The 15,835-nt window shown below is 44.1% G+C and overlaps 1 protein-coding gene across 7 annotated transcripts in view; it reads right to left on the bottom strand.

Annotated features, from left to right (window-relative positions):
- The window catches only part of LOC140633522 (protocadherin alpha-C2), a 187,882-nt gene that overhangs the window by 140,413 nt on the left and 31,634 nt on the right, over positions 1–15,835 (bottom strand). The window contains exon 1 of one of the 7 annotated variants that reach the window (XM_072826185.1): positions 11,048–13,611. The exons of 5 other annotated variants lie outside the window; for them this stretch is intronic. In XM_072826185.1, the coding sequence (XP_072682286.1) occupies positions 11,048–13,474 (2,427 nt within the window). In that variant the 5' untranslated portion in view covers positions 13,475–13,611. Of the gene's footprint in view, positions 1–750; positions 3,316–11,047; positions 13,612–15,835 lie in introns of those variants that run through there. One more of the 7 variants, XM_072826186.1, reaches the window with a different exon arrangement.

Raw genomic sequence — 15,835 nt, 5'->3', positions numbered from 1 at the left:
AGAGTATACTGAAATTTACTCATTGAAATAAAAAACACTGAGTAAGGCTGGCCAACCAAGTCTTCAGCCTCACACAGAGAAAGGTAGAAAACTACAAAGTTAATGTAACAGTTACTACACATTTTGCTTTGGGACTTCTTGTAAACAATAGAATTATTTTAAAGCACCATGCAAACTTTAGAAATGAATACATGGTAGAGTGGTGTTGAAATATATTTAATGTGTAGCGATTAAATTGTTGGTCACTGAATACTTTTCAGATAGGTTTGTTTGGTTTTTTTTTCAGATAGGTATTAAATGAAACTAATTCAGATTCAGCACCCAATAAATACGTACTCAGTGTATTTTTTTATTTTTCATTTAAATATTTTTTCTTTTCAAGATTCCATCCATTTATTAATGACAGACACAGAGAGAGAGGCAGAGGGAGAAGCAGGCTCCATAGGGGGAGACCGACGTGGGACTGGATCTCGGGTCTACAGGATCATGTCCAGGGTCGAAGGCGGCGCTAAACCGCTGAGCCACCCGGTCTGTCCTCAGTGTATGGTTTTTAATGATTCACAATTGGAAGACGAAACACAAAAGTCAGCTATAAACTTAAAGTGCTAAGTTCTGAAAAATAAATAAGAAATACTTGCAGATCTCTAGAATGAGAAAAAAAACTATAAAGGCACCGTCTGAGGTAATAAGAATTCTTTTTCAGACTTCAAAAATAAATAGATAAAAGAATAAAATATTTGAGTAACCCACCTTTCCAGAGGACTGCAAAGAAGCTTGTGGATCTTCAGTTGCATTTAGAGATCCGGGACACGGAGGCAGGCTGGGGCTGAAGGCCATGAGGTCGGCCTTGGGCGGGCCCTCCCCAGAGCACACCCTCTGCCGCCTCTGCTGCGAGTACGACCAGCTCCCCACCGCGCTGGAGCACACCAGCGTGGGCTTCCCCGGCCCGCACGCGCCCTCGCTGGGCGGCGCCGAGCACCGCAGCGCCGTGGACAGCAGCAGCGTGAGCACCAACAGGCTGGACACCGCGCAGATGGCGACGATCAGGTACACGTTGACGTCCACCAGCGCCGCGCCCGCGCCCGCGCCCGCGCCCGCGCCGCCCGCCAACACCCGCGACGACGGCCTGGGCGCCTGGCCGCTCTCCACCAGCGACAGCAGCACAGTGGCCGTGGCCGTCAGCGCCGGCTCGCCGTGGTCCTTCACCAGCACCAGCAGGCGCTGGCGCGGCGCGTCCGCCTCGTCCAGGGCGCGCGTCGTGCTGATCTCGCCCGTGTACAGCGCCACGCGGAACGGGCTGCGCGCGCCCCCCGCCGCCGGCTGCAGCTCGTACGACAGCCACGCGTTGTAGCCCGAGTCCGCGTCCACCGCGCGCACCTTGGCCACCACGTGGCCCGCGCCCACCGCCCGCGACACCGGCTCGCTCAGCGCGCCGCCCCCGCCGCGCGCCCCGGGCAGGGGCAGGGGCAGGGGCAGCGGCAGCAGCGCGGGCGCGTTGTCGTTCTCGTCCAGCACGAACACCTGCAGCGTCACGTTGCTGCCCAGGGGAGGCACGCCCGCGTCGCGCGCGCTCACTTGGAACTGCAGCAGCTCCAGCTCCTCGTGGTCCAGCGGCTGCAGCGCGTACACCTTGCCGCTCTCCGCGTGCACCGACACGTAGCTCGACAGCGCGCGCTCGCCCACGCGCCGCTCCACCAGCGAGTAGGACACCAGCGCGTTCTCCTGCGCGTCCGCGTCCCGCGCCGACACCGTGAAGATGTGGCAGCCGGGCGGGTTGTTCTCCTTCACGAACACCGTGTACTCGGGCTGCGCGAATGCCGGCGCGTTGTCGTTCACGTCGGCCACCTCCACGGACACGCTGGCCGTGGCCGACAGCGAAGGCGAGCCTCCGTCGCGTGCGGTCACTACCAGAGCGTAGTTCGCCACGCTCTCTCTGTCCAGGGCGCTGTCCAGCACCAGCGAATAGTAATTCTTGAAGGTGGACACCAGCTTGAAGGGGACTTGGGGTGTGAGTGAGCAGGTCACCTGCCCGTTGGCGCCAGAGTCACGGTCGGACACGCTGATCAAGGTGATGACTGTGCCGGGTTGAGCATTCTCTGAGATAGGGAGAGACAGGGAGGTAACAGTCAACTCTGGAGCATTATCATTAGCATCCAAAACTTGCACAAGAACTGTACAATGACCAGCTAGTGGTAGGGAGCCTTTATCGATTGCTTCCACTCGAAGTTTGTAGGTTTTGCTTTCTTCAAAGTCGATATGTCCTATTGCTATAATTTCTCCACTTACGGCATCTATGTAGAATTTAGATTTTATATCTGGGGAAATGTCACTAAAGAATGAGTAAATAATATCCCCATTCAAGCCTTCATCCAAGTCTGAGGCATTAAGTTTAATTACCAAAGTCCCATTGGGGACGTTTTCTGGTAATTTCACAGCATAGAGTGTTCTATCAAAAGCTGGGGCGTTGTCATTGGCGTCCAGCACTTTGATGAGTAACTGAACGGTGCCAGTCAGCTCAGGTTTGCCTCTATCAGTGGCCGTGAGCAATAAATGAAGTTCCGGAGATTGCTCCCTGTCTAAAGGCTTCCGTAATACAAGTCCAAGAGGCTTTACCTGTTCGTCATTTGTTGGCACGTCCAGAGAGAAAAATTCGTTGGGGCTCAGTCTGTAAGTCAACAGCGCGTTCTCCTCAATATCTGCGTCGGAAGCGTCCTCTAGTGGAAACCGAGAGTCAAGCATCCTAGATTCGGCTATAAACAGGTACTTTTGTGTCTCGGGGAACACAGGCGCATTGTCGTTAATGTCCTTCACCTCCACCTCCACATGGAAAACCTGCAGCGGCCTGTCCACGATCACCTCCAGGTGGATGCTGCACTCCAGAGTCCTCCCACACAGCTCCTCGCGGTCGATCCGAGAATTCACAAACAAAATGCCATTCTGCAGATTTACCTCCAGAAGGTCCCCGTGGCCTTTGGACGCCAGTCGGAAAAGGCGCGGCACCAGCTCCGCCAGCTCCAGCCCCAGGTCCTGGGCGATGCGGCCCACGAAGGTGCCGTGTTTGGCCTCCTCCAGGACCGAGTAGTGGATCTGACCGCTCGCGGGCTCCCAGGCTGTGAGCATCATAAAAAACAGCAGTAGCTGCCGGTGCTCCCGATCGCCTTGATTTGAGCACACCATTTCAAATTAATTGTTTTTTTTTTCATTCAAATCGTAACTTGTCTCAAAATTTGGAGGAATCGTATCTCTTCCTTACCATCCTGAAGTGCTCGCCATTGTTCATCATCCGCTTAGAAAAATAGAGTGGAGTCTTTCCAATATGAAAACGGATGACTTAGTTTTGGCTTGAATGAGAAAATTTCGCGGTAAAGAGCGACATCATGTGGCCAAATAGTAAGTACTAACTACAAATAACTACAAACTTTTTATTAATAAATGTGAAATTTTATTTTAACCTCTGATTCCCCCCCCTTCAGTTTAGCTACAGCACAAGACAACACTTCTCACGCCTGCTGAAAGCATTAAGAGACTTAACTTCTAAATATTTAGTGTGACCATAACTGCGGTCTCCTTATGCCTTGAGGCATCAAGGATCAAGTCCCACATCGAGTTCCCTGCGTGGAGCCTGCTTCTCCCTCTACCTGTGTCTCTGTGTCTCTGCCTCTCTCTCTCTCTCTCTCTCTCTCCATGAATAAATAAATGAAATCTTAAAAAAAAGAATTTATAAACTCCGTTCCAAAAGTTCATAGTACTTATCTCTTTATTATTTCCATCTTTTCTAATCCTCACATTTCATGAACATCTACCTTTTTTTACAACCTCCAATTTAATTTAGATTATTTATTTCATAACAAATTTATTTCATTAAATATTGGTACCCATCTGTCATACTTAGGGCAGTCTTTAATCAAGCTTGGGGTGTTTTTTTTTAATTTTTATTTATTTATGATAGTCACAGAGAGAGAGAGAGAGGCAGAGACACAGGCAGAGGGAGAAGCAGGCTCCATGCACTGGGAGCCCGACGTGGGATTCAATCCCGGGTCTCCAGGATCGCGCCCTGGGCCAAAGGCAGGCGCCAAACCGCTGCGCCACCCAGGTATCCCTTGGGGTGTTTTATCCTTTTTAATTTTACTTCACAGAGCAAATTTTCTTGAATGTATTACTTTCCAAGTTTGATATGTGCCTAAAAGAGCTTTTTCCAACTTGCATATGTTTTTAATTAGCACAAAAATGGACAATAAAACCACATAGGCATACCAATTTATGTACTAATGCTAAGAGCATGTACAAATTTTTAAACCACATTTCTCATACTTAATTGTCTTTAATACCATTTAGTCATATAATTCATAGTGGTATAAGTTTATAAAAATGTTTAAGACTGATTGATAGTCCTAACTTAGGTGTCCTTTTGAAATGGAGAATAGAGGAGCTAGTTATGAATTAAATAGTATTTCAGGATGGCATGTTGACTATAAACTCAAAAGGTACACAGATATCAATTCTATAATTAGTAAATATGAATATAACTTATTTAAGCTTACTGGTTCACATTTTTTAAAGCATCCTCATTTGTTTAAAATTAAGTATTATAAATGGTTCTTGAAAGTCTATTATGGACATATGAGTCCAACTAATTGGGGGCCACAGGGGTGAATTATGTGACCATCCAAATTAGAGCCTGGTTTAGAGTTAAGAAATCAAACTACATTACAAAAAAGTTACAGTCATAGGTAACATAATCAGCCACTCAGATAATACAGCTTCCAAAGCTCATATCATCCTGGTGACCCTCCTTTACTTTTGACTTACACATAACCTTTCTTTTGAATAAGCAAAAAATATAAATGTTCACCAAAATCCGGGAAGTCACTGAATTCAATTCTGAATGATAATATCAATTCCGAATGATAGTAGTTTTAGCATTTCATATTACAGTCACTTTCATTACACATATTTTCTTCATTCTAGGTCAAGGTGAGGTAAAATAGGAAGAATATGATTCCCAAATGCAGAGTCTTGAGTTTTGAAGCATCCAAATGAATGTGCATGTGCATGCTGCAAAGCTATCTTTTGCTGGGCTGCAATATGCTGCTGCTCGGCATGGCCTGGAAGTCCTTTTTTTTTCCAAAGAGAGAGAGAGAGCATGGGAGCATGTGCACACAGGAGCATAAGTGGGAGAAGGATAGAGGGACAGGGAGAGTGGAAATCTTAAGCAGGCTCCACACTGTGCTCCATTTTACAACCTGAGATCATGACCTAACCTGAAATCAAGAGTCAGATGCTTAACTGAATGCGCTACCCAAGTGCCTGTGAAAGTCCTTTTAAAAAAAAAGATTTTATTTATTTATTCATGAGAGACAGAGCTTTGGTGGAGGGAGAAGCAGGCTTGAGGCGTTGACAGGATCTCAGGATCCCAGGACCTGAACCAAAGGTAGAGGCTCAACCACTGAGCCACCCAGGTGCCCCTGAAAGTCCTTCTTAAGAGAGAGTCTAGCTCTCTCTTAGAGTGCATTGCTAGTTCCAAGATGATTGGTTGAAGATTGATTACACTAGTAATTTTCTTCCCTCGTTGTCCAGTTCTGCCAAGATAGCAACTCTGTTTTTGTTTTGAAAACCTTGTCCTGAAGAGTTTGCTGACATGTTCCAATTTTCTGTTCCAACTATCTTCAGTGGCAATGAATTTAGCACTAATCACTAGGGCCATTAGAGGGATTTCCTTGCTGTGGGATGGCATTCTAAGGGATATGACCACTTAGATGCTTGCAAAGGAAGCCCAACAGTAGAGTATACAACCTTCTGGTCCTCCTCTGAGCTTCTGCCTTCTGACTCTGCCTACATGAGTTTTAAATATTGCCGCTATCCTGGAGTATTGTAATAGCTTCTTACTGTGTTGTCTTGCCACAACCTCATTTATCCTTTACTAAATCCTGAAAGTCATCTTTCTGAAAAACACCTTTTATCCCAGTTGTTTCATACTTTCAGTTTTCAGAAGACTGTAGAGGTGAGTCAAAATTTCTTACTCTAGTGTTCTAACTTATCCAAGAGATTTTTCTCTTACTACTTTTCCTGCCTTATCCTATACTCTTCCCTGTAAGAACCATATGTTTTGACCAAAGTAGACTATTCTGTTTCTAGACACATTGCAATTTTCTGTGTACTCATTTACTTAAGTTCATCTGTTCCCAAGAATGCCCATCATGTTCAGTATTCCTCTCTCAGAGGAACTTGTCCATTTCTAAAAAGATTTGCTTAGAAAGAGAATCTCAGGGCAGCCCACGTGGCTCAGCAGTTTAGCGCCACCTTCAGCCCAGGGCCCAATCCTAGAGACCTGGGATTGAGTCCACATCAGGCTCCCTGCATGGAGCCTGCTCCTCCCTCTGCCTGTCTCTGCCTCTGTGTGTGTGTGTGTGTGTGTGTGTGTGTGTGTGTGTCTGCCTCTGTGTGTGTGTGTGTGTCTCATGAATAAATAAATAAAATCGTTTTAAAAAAATAGAAAGGGAATCTCAGGCAGACTCCGTGCTCAGTGTGGAGCCTGATGTGGGGCTTGACATTCCCCAGAATAGATCACAAATTGGGTCACAAATCAGTCCTCAACGGATACAGAAAGATTGAAGTAATACCATGTACTTTTTCTAACCACAGCACTATGAAACTATAAGTCAACCACAAGAAAATATTTGGAAAGACCACAAATACATGGAGGTTAAACAACATGCTACTGAAGAGTGAATGGGTCAACCAGGAAATTAAATAAGAGATTTTTTAAAAAAATATATGGAAACTGGTGAAATGAAAACACGATGGTCCAAAACCTTTGGGATGCAGCAAAAGCAGTCCTACGAGGGAATTTTATAGTAATATCACCCTCCTCAAGAAGCAAGAAAAATCCCAAATAAATAGCCTAATCTTAAACCTAAAGGAGCTAGAAAAGAACAACAAATTAAGCCTAAAGCCAGAAGAAACAGAGAAATAATAAAGATTAGAGCAGAAACTAAAAAAAAAAGAAATAGAAGATATCAATGAAGCCAGAAACTGTTTCTTGAAAAAATTAATAAAACTGATAAACTTCTAGCCAGATTTACTAAAAAGAAAATAGAAAAAGATCCAAATAAGAAACATCACAAATGAGAGAGGAGAAATAACAACCAACACCACAGAAATACAATCATAAGAGAATATTATGAAAAACTATATGCCAATAAATTGGACAACCTAGAAGAGATGTATAAATGCCTAGAAACATATACTGTACCAAAACTGAAACAGGAGGAAATAGAAAACTTGAACAGAAAAATAATCAGCAAAGAAACTGAATCAGTAACCAAAAAAACTCCCAAAAAGCAGAAGTCCAGAGCCAGATGGCTTCAAGGCAAAATCTACCAAATATGTAAAGAAGAGTTAATACCTATTTTTCCCCAACTATTCCAAAAAACAGAATAGGAAGGAAAATTTCCAAACTCATCCCATGAGGCCAGCATTATCCTGATACCAAAACCAGATAAAAACTCCACTAAAAAAGAGAACTATAAGCCAATATCCTCAATGAACATTGATGTAAAAATTCTCAATAAGATACTAGCAAACCAAATCCAATAGTACATTAAAAAAAGCATTCATGATGATTAAGAAAGATTTATCCCTAGGTTGCAAAAGTGGTTCAATATTTACAAATCAATCAATATGATACACCACAAGAGTAAAAGAAAGGGTAAGAATCATGTGATTTGGGATGCCTGCATGGCTCAGCAGTTGAGCATCTGCCTTTGGCTCAGGGTGTGATCCTGGGATCTGGATTCAGTCCCACATCCGACTCCTTGCAGGAAACATGCAGCTCCTTCTGCCTGTGTCTCTGCATCTCTCTGTGTGTGTGTCTCTCATGAAAAAATAAATAAAATCTTAGAAAAAAGAACCATATGATTTTTTTTTCAATAGATGGAGAAAAAGCATCTGACAAAGTATAATGTCCATTCATGATAAAGACCCCCAACAAAGGAGGTTTAAAAGGAACTTACCTCAAATTAATAAAGGCAATCTATGAAAAAACCCACAGCTAATATCATCTTCAATGAGGAAAAAGTGAGAGCTTTTCCTCTATGGTCAAGAACAAGATGAAGATGTCCACTCTCACCACTATCATTTAATGTAGTACTGGAAGCCCTGGCCATAGCAAGCAGACAACAAAAAGGAATAAAAGGCATGCAAATCAGCAAGGAAGTAGTAAAATTTTCACTATTTGCAGATGACATGATACTCTATACAGAAAACCTGAAAGACTCCACCAAAAATATTTTCTAGAATGGATACATGAATTCAATAAAATCACAGAATACAAAATCAATGTATGTACAGAAATCTGTTGTGTTTTTATACCAATAATGAAGCAGCAGAAAGAAATTAAAGAATCAATCCCATTTACAACTTCACTAAAAACAGAAGAATACTCAAAATAAGTCAGTCGAGAAGGCCAATACCTAGAAATAAGCCTAACCAAAGAAGTGAAAAATCTGTATTCTGAAAACTATAATACAATGATGAAAGAAATTTAAGATGACACAAAGAAATGGAAAGATTTCCCCTACTCATGGATTGGAAGAAACAATATTGTTACAATGTCAATACTACCCAAAGCAATCTACACATTTAATGCAGTCCCTATCAAAATATCAACAGCATTCTTTACAGAGCTAGAACAAATAACTCTATAATTTGTATGGGACCACGATAGACCCTGAATAGCCAAAGCAACTTTGAAAAACAAAGCAAAGCTGGAAAGGTAACAATTCCAGACTTTAAGTTACATTACAAAATTGTGGTGATCAAGATAGTATGGTACTGGCACAAAAGTAGACATACAGATCAACAGAACACAATAGAAAACCCAGAAAGTAACCCACAACTGTATGGTCAATTAATGTTTAACAAAGCAGGAAAGAATATCCAATGGGGGAAAAGATAAATCTCTTCAACAAATGGTATTGTAATAGCTTCTCGGCCTTTTGGCTAAGATCAAGTGCAAATAGTATTGGAAAAACTGGACAACAACATGCAAAAAGTGAAACAGGACCACTTTCTTACACAAAAATAAATTCAAAATAGATTAAAGACCTAAATGTGAGACCTGAAATCATAAAAACCCTAGAGGAGAACTCAAGCAGTAACCTCTTTGCCATGGGTCATAGCAATTTCTTCCTAGATATGTCTCCTGAGGCAAGGGAAACAAAAGCAAAAATAAACTATTGGGACTTCATCAAAATAAAAAGCTCCCAGATAGTGAAGAATTCAATCAACAAAAAGAAAAGGCAACCTACAGAATAGGAGAAGATACTTGCAAATGTCATATCTGATATAGGATTGGTATCCAAAACATATTAAGTACTTATAAAACTCAATACCCAAAAATGAAATAGTCCATTAAAAATGGGAGGAAGACATGAATAGACAATTGTCCAAAGAAGACTCCTAGATGGCCAACAGACACAAGAAATGATGCTCAACATCACTTATCATCAGGGAAATACAAATCAAAGCTACAATGACATATCACCTCACACCTGTCAAAATGGCTAAAATCAGCAACACAAGAAACAACAGGTGTTGGCAAGGATGGAAAAAGGCACCCTCTTGTGCTGTAGGTAGGAATGCAAACTGGTGCAGCCATCTCTGGAAAACAGTATGGAGTTTCTTCAAAAAGGTAAAAAATAGAACCACCCTATTATTCAGCAATTGCATTACTGGGTATTTACCCAAGAACACAAAGATACTAATTTAAAGAGATACATGCGACCTGATATTTATAGCAGCATTATCCACAATAGTCAAATTATGGAAACAGCCCAGCTGTCCACTGATTGCTGAATGGATAAAGAAGATGTGGGACCCCTGGCTGGCTCAGTTGGTAGAGCACATGACTCTTGATCTTGGGGTCATGAGTTCGGGCCCCACATTGGGTGTAGAGCTTACTTAAAAATAAATAAATAAAATAAACTTTTTTAAAAAGGTGTGGTATACACAATGGAATATTACTAAGTATAAAAAAGAATGAAATCTTGCCATTTTTAACAATGTGGATGGAGCTACAGAGTATTATGCTACTACTCAAAATAAGTCAGAGAAGGCCAATACCATATGATTTCACTCATTTTGGAATTTAAGAAACAAAACAAATGAGCAAAGGGAAAAAGAAAGAGAGAGAGGCAAACCAAGAAACAGACTCTTAACAATGGAGAACAAACAGGGGGGAGATACGTGGGAGATGGATTAAATAGATGACAGGGATTACGGAGTCCACTTGTGTGTGACAAGTACCAGGTGTTGTATGAAAGTGTTAAATCACTAAATTGTACACCTAAAACTAACATAACACTGTATGTTAACTAACTGGAATTTAAATAAAAACTTCTTAAAGATCTTATTTTATTTATTTGACAGAGAGAGAGTACAATCTGGGGAAGCAGCAGGCAAAGAGAGAGAGAGAAGCAGGCTCCCTACTCAGCAGGGAGCGGGAGGTGGAGATGTATCCCAGGACCTTGAGATCAAGACCTAAGCTGAAGGCAGACACTCAACCCACTGAACCACCCAGGCACCTCTATTATAAAACTATTTTTTTTGAAAGATGAAGAAATATCTCTCCATGAAAAGCAACACACCAAATAAAATTCAAACATAAGAGACTTGGAGTGCCTGAGGAATGCAGATTTTTTATGAATTGCCTTGACCAAAGTGCGAATTCCCTTGAATTTCCGTTTAACTGCTATTTGCATCAAATGTAAAGAAATGAAAATTCTACAGAATTAATTAGAAAAAATGCTACTACTTATGCCAATTTAAAAATGTACCGCAAATAGATATAATGTCTGATTCCAGGTTATATTAAGACTAATAACCAACCAAAAATAGATAACAATTGTTAACAGAAAAAATGAACAGATGTATATGAAGTAAATTTATTCAAATTTTTAAAATTGAAAAATGTAAAGAGGAATACTAGGAAAACACATTTAACATTTCAAGTATGTATTAACTGTTAATTATGAAAATTCAGACTCACCTTGGTACAATGCTCATCATTTAAATCTTGATGCTCATTCATATCACCCACTACTAGGCAGGGTGGATGACTGGGGCTGAAGGCCATGAGGTCGGCCTTGGGCGGGCCCTCCCCAGAGCACACCCTCTGCCGCCTCTGCTGCGAGTACGACCAGCTCCCCACCGCGCTGGAGCACACCAGCGTGGGCTTCCCCGGCCCGCACGCGCCCTCGCTGGGCGGCGCCGAGCACCGCAGCGCCGTGGACAGCAGCAGCGTGAGCACCAACAGGCTGGACACCGCGCAGATGGCGACGATCAGGTACACGTTGACGTCCACCAGCGCCGCGCCCGCGCCCGCGCCCGCGCCCGCGCCGCCCGCCAACACCCGCGACGACGGCCTGGGCGCCTGGCCGCTCTCCACCAGCGACAGCAGCACAGTGGCCGTGGCCGTCAGCGCCGGCTCGCCGTGGTCCTTCACCAGCACCAGCAGGCGCTGGCGCGGCGCGTCCGCCTCGTCCAGGGCGCGCGTCGTGCTGATCTCGCCCGTGTACAGCGCCACGCGGAACGGGCTGCGCGCGCCCCCCGCCGCCGGCTGCAGCTCGTACGACAGCCACGCGTTGTAGCCCGAGTCCGCGTCCACCGCGCGCACCTTGGCCACCACGTGGCCCGCGCCCACCGCCCGCGACACCGGCTCGCTCAGCGCGCCGCCCCCGCCGCGCGCCCCGGGCAGGGGCAGGGGCAGGGGCAGCGGCAGCAGCGCGGGCGCGTTGTCGTTCTCGTCCAGCACGAACACCTGCAGCGTCACGTTGCTGCCCAGGGGAGGCACGCCCGCGTCGCGCGCGCTCACTTGGAACTGCAGCAGCTCCAGCTCCTCGTGGTCCAGCGGCTGCAGCGCGTACACCTTGCCGCTCTCCGCGTGCACCGACACGTAGCTCGACAGCGCGCGCTCGCCCACGCGCCGCTCCACCAGCGAGTAGGACACCAGCGCGTTCTCCTGCGCGTCCGCGTCCCGCGCCGACACCGTGAAGATGTGGCAGCCGGGCGGGTTGTTCTCCTTCACGAACACCGTGTACTCGGGCTGCGCGAATGCCGGCGCGTTGTCGTTCACGTCGGCCACCTCCACGGACACGCTGGCCGTGGCCGACAGCGAAGGCGAGCCTCCGTCGCGTGCGGTCACTACCAGAGCGTAGTTCGCCACGCTCTCTCTGTCCAGGGCGCTGTCCAGCACCAGCGAATAGTAATTCTTGAAGGTGGACACCAGCTTGAAGGGGACTTGGGGTGTGAGTGAGCAGGTCACCTGCCCGTTGGCACCAGAGTCAAGATCTGACACGCTGATTAGGGCAATAACAGTACCTAATTGAGCGTCCTCTCGGATAGGCAAGGATAAGGAGGTCAATGCAATCTGAGGGACATTATCATTTATATCCAAAACTCTCAATACAACAGTGCAATGACCAGCCATGGGTGGGTGACCTTTGTCTGTCGCGTCAACACGAATTTTGTATAAATTTAATTTTTCAAAATCTAAATTCCCTTTAGTTACTATTTCTCCAGTATTTGGATCTATTCTAAACTGGTCACCAACCATGGCTGGAACAAGACTATTAAAAGAATATGAAATCTCCCCATTCACTCCTTCATCGCGATCAGAAGCATTCAGTCTGATTACTACTGTTCCGTTACCCAAGTTTTCGAAGATCCTTACTTCATATTCAGTCTGTTCGAAACTGGGAGCATTGTCATTCACGTCCAGCACAGTGACCAACACCTGAACAGTACCAGTGAGCTCAGGTTTGCCTTCGTCAGTGGCTGTCAGCAGTAAGTTATGTTCGGGAACTTCCTCTCTGTCCAAGGATTTCCTTAATACGAGCCCAATCTGTGTATTGTCATCACTGTTTGTTTTCACATCTAGGGCGAAGTATTTACTAGAACTTAGTTTATAGGTTAAGATGGAGTTTGAGCCAACATCCGCATCTGACGCGCCCTCTAGTGGAAACAGAGAGTCTGGCAGCCTTGATTCGGAAATCCGCACTCTTTGTTCCTTTAAATGAAACACCGGCGCGTTGTCGTTAATGTCCTTCACCTCCACCTCCACATGGAAAACCTGCAGCGGCCTGTCTACGATCACCTCCAGGTGGATGCTGCACTCCAGAGTCCTCCCACACAGCTCCTCCCGGTCGATCCGAGAATTCACAAACAAAATGCCATTCTGCAGATTTACCTCCAGAAGGTCCCCGTGGCCTTTGGACGCCAGTCGGAAAAGGCGCGGCACCAGCTCCGCCAGCTCCAGCCCCAGGTCCTGGGCGATGCGGCCCACGAAGGTGCCGTGTTTGGCCTCCTCCAGGACCGAGTAGCGGACCTGGCCGCTCCCCGCCTTCCAGGCTGTGAGGATCAGAAGCGAAAGCAGCAGATGCTGAGATCCCAGTCGGCCTTCCAGGGTAATCACCATGTCAAATATTTATTTCCACCAGATGATCTTGTCTCGAAATTAGTATGAAATACTGTATGATCCCGAGTCTGTTAATGCAATTCTTCTGCGCCTGCCATTACTGAGCACTCGTGGAACCAAGAGGTAATCGGAGGAATGTATTTTGCATACTGTAATAACTAGATTAACTTCATGGTAGACAGCGACATCATGCGGCTACAAAGGTAAGAAATGAATTCACATAACATTACAGCGCTAAGCTGTAGTTCTTGAAGTTTAAAAAAAAAACCTGTTTTTGCCTTACTTTAATAATAAATCTCCTTATATTTGCAATTTGCAGAGCCAGTTTCATCTCGTCTGATTTCTTTTACTAGTGTAGAGTAGGGTGAGGGATCAGATAATTCATCACAAAACTTCTCTTCCAATAATTTAATTACTGTTATCAATCAGTTCAGAAAATTTGTGATCTGAAGTAGGTCTGGGAATTTAAAGTGCAAACTATACTACACTCTGTGTAGAGAAGAACATACATATATTTCTGTTATAGGACATGCTATTATATTTTGCTCTGGGAAAATAATGTAATTTTGTTTATTTTTGAAAAGATTTTATTTATTCATTTGACGGGGAGAGAGAGCACAAGCAAGAGGAGCAGCAGGCAAAGGGAGAGGGAGGAGCAGGATCCCCAGTGAGCAAGCAGCCGGATGTAGGTCTTGATATCAAGACCAGGGGATCATGACTTGAGCTGAAGGCAAATGCTGAAATGACTGAGATACCTAGTTGCCCCAAGAATATAATTTTAAGTTAACAAATTTTATCCATATTTCTAAAATCTTATAGATTATCAAAGTCCATTCTTTCTTTGTTCAATGAATATGAAATACTCCCAAGACTGTTTCTTTTACTTAATAATGGAAGGTGAAATTTTTTTTAAATTTTTATTTATTTATGATAGTCACAGAGAGACAGAGAGAGAGGCAGAGACACAGGCAGAGGGAGAAGCAGGCTCCATGCACCGCGAGCCCGATGTGGGATTCGATCCTGGGTCTCCAGGATCACGCCCTGGGCCAAAGGCAGGCGCCAAACCGCTGCGCCACCCAGGGATCCCTGGAAGGTGAAATTTTAAGTGCATATTCTTTTTAAAAAATATTTCATTTATTTGAGAGAAAGAGATCACGGCAGCGGGTGAGGGGCAGAAGCAGAAACAGACTTCTTCCTGAGCAGGGAGCCTGAGATGGGACTCAGTCCCAGGACACTGGGATCATGACCTGAGCTGAATGAAGGCAGTTGCTTAACCAACTGAGCCACCTAGACACCCTCCCTTCTATGGTTCTAATTGTCATTTTCTTTTTTAAAAAAAGATTTTATTTATTCATGAGAGAGTCAGAGACCTAGGCAGAGGGAGAAGCAGGCTCCATGCAGGAAACCCCATGTGGGACTCAATCTGGAGACTCCAGGATCATACCCCAAGCCAAAGGCAGATGCTCAACTGCTAAGCCACCCAAGTGTCCCTCTAATTGTCATTTTCCCCCATTCATGCTAGAGACTCTCAGAAAATAATTTGATTACAATTTGAAGTTTATGAAGAGACATCATTTCAAACCCTACAAATTCTCATTTTTCATTAATGGCATGAACATTCTACATGTCACCTATATGAAATTTTTATTAGTCCTCCTCCCTTACCTGCCCTATTCAAACAGTCGATCTATCTTTTCACATACCACCATATTTATCTTCATCAGTACAGCTATTATTGAATAACAACTAAAGGTAGAAATTCCATGACATTAGAGTCACTTCTACATGACCTGAGATGCGATCACAACCCAACATTTCCAGTGTTACTTATTTTTAACTACTCTCCAATGTGTTTTGGAGACAATATAGATCACTTCCTTGTCTTCGTTCTCTAGCACAACCTTTGTTTAAGTTGTTTCTAAAATTAATTCCATTTTTACGTGTAAAAATGTTATCCTGATATAAAAATTCAGCCCAAATGTCAATTTTACTGTAAATTCATCTGTAATGTCATCAACTGGAGATGATCAAACTCTTCCTCAAAATGAAAAGCACAAAAAAAGACTTTTCAAATGGTCTTATGCCAACGCCCACCCCCCAAAGTTCTGATATACTTGTAAAATCCTCACAGACAACTAATACGGAGAAGCTGTATTAATACAACTAATACTATGAGAAGCTTCATCTTAAACTAATTAACCCAGATCTGTGTAATACTCTCTATCACTGAATTTCCATTGCTGTCATTTTGGGTAAATAAATAGTTCATGTGCTAACCAATAATATCCCCCCAAATAAAATTTCCCTTTGCTTCCAGGAAGATAAGCCTTAACAAAAAGCTATATTAGTTTGCAGAGTTTT

This window comes from Canis lupus, chromosome 5, assembly GCF_048164855.1.
Source record: "Canis lupus baileyi chromosome 5, mCanLup2.hap1, whole genome shotgun sequence".
Classification (NCBI taxonomy): Eukaryota; Metazoa; Chordata; class Mammalia; order Carnivora; family Canidae; genus Canis; species Canis lupus.
This window is presented reverse-complemented; position numbering and strand designations above follow the sequence as displayed.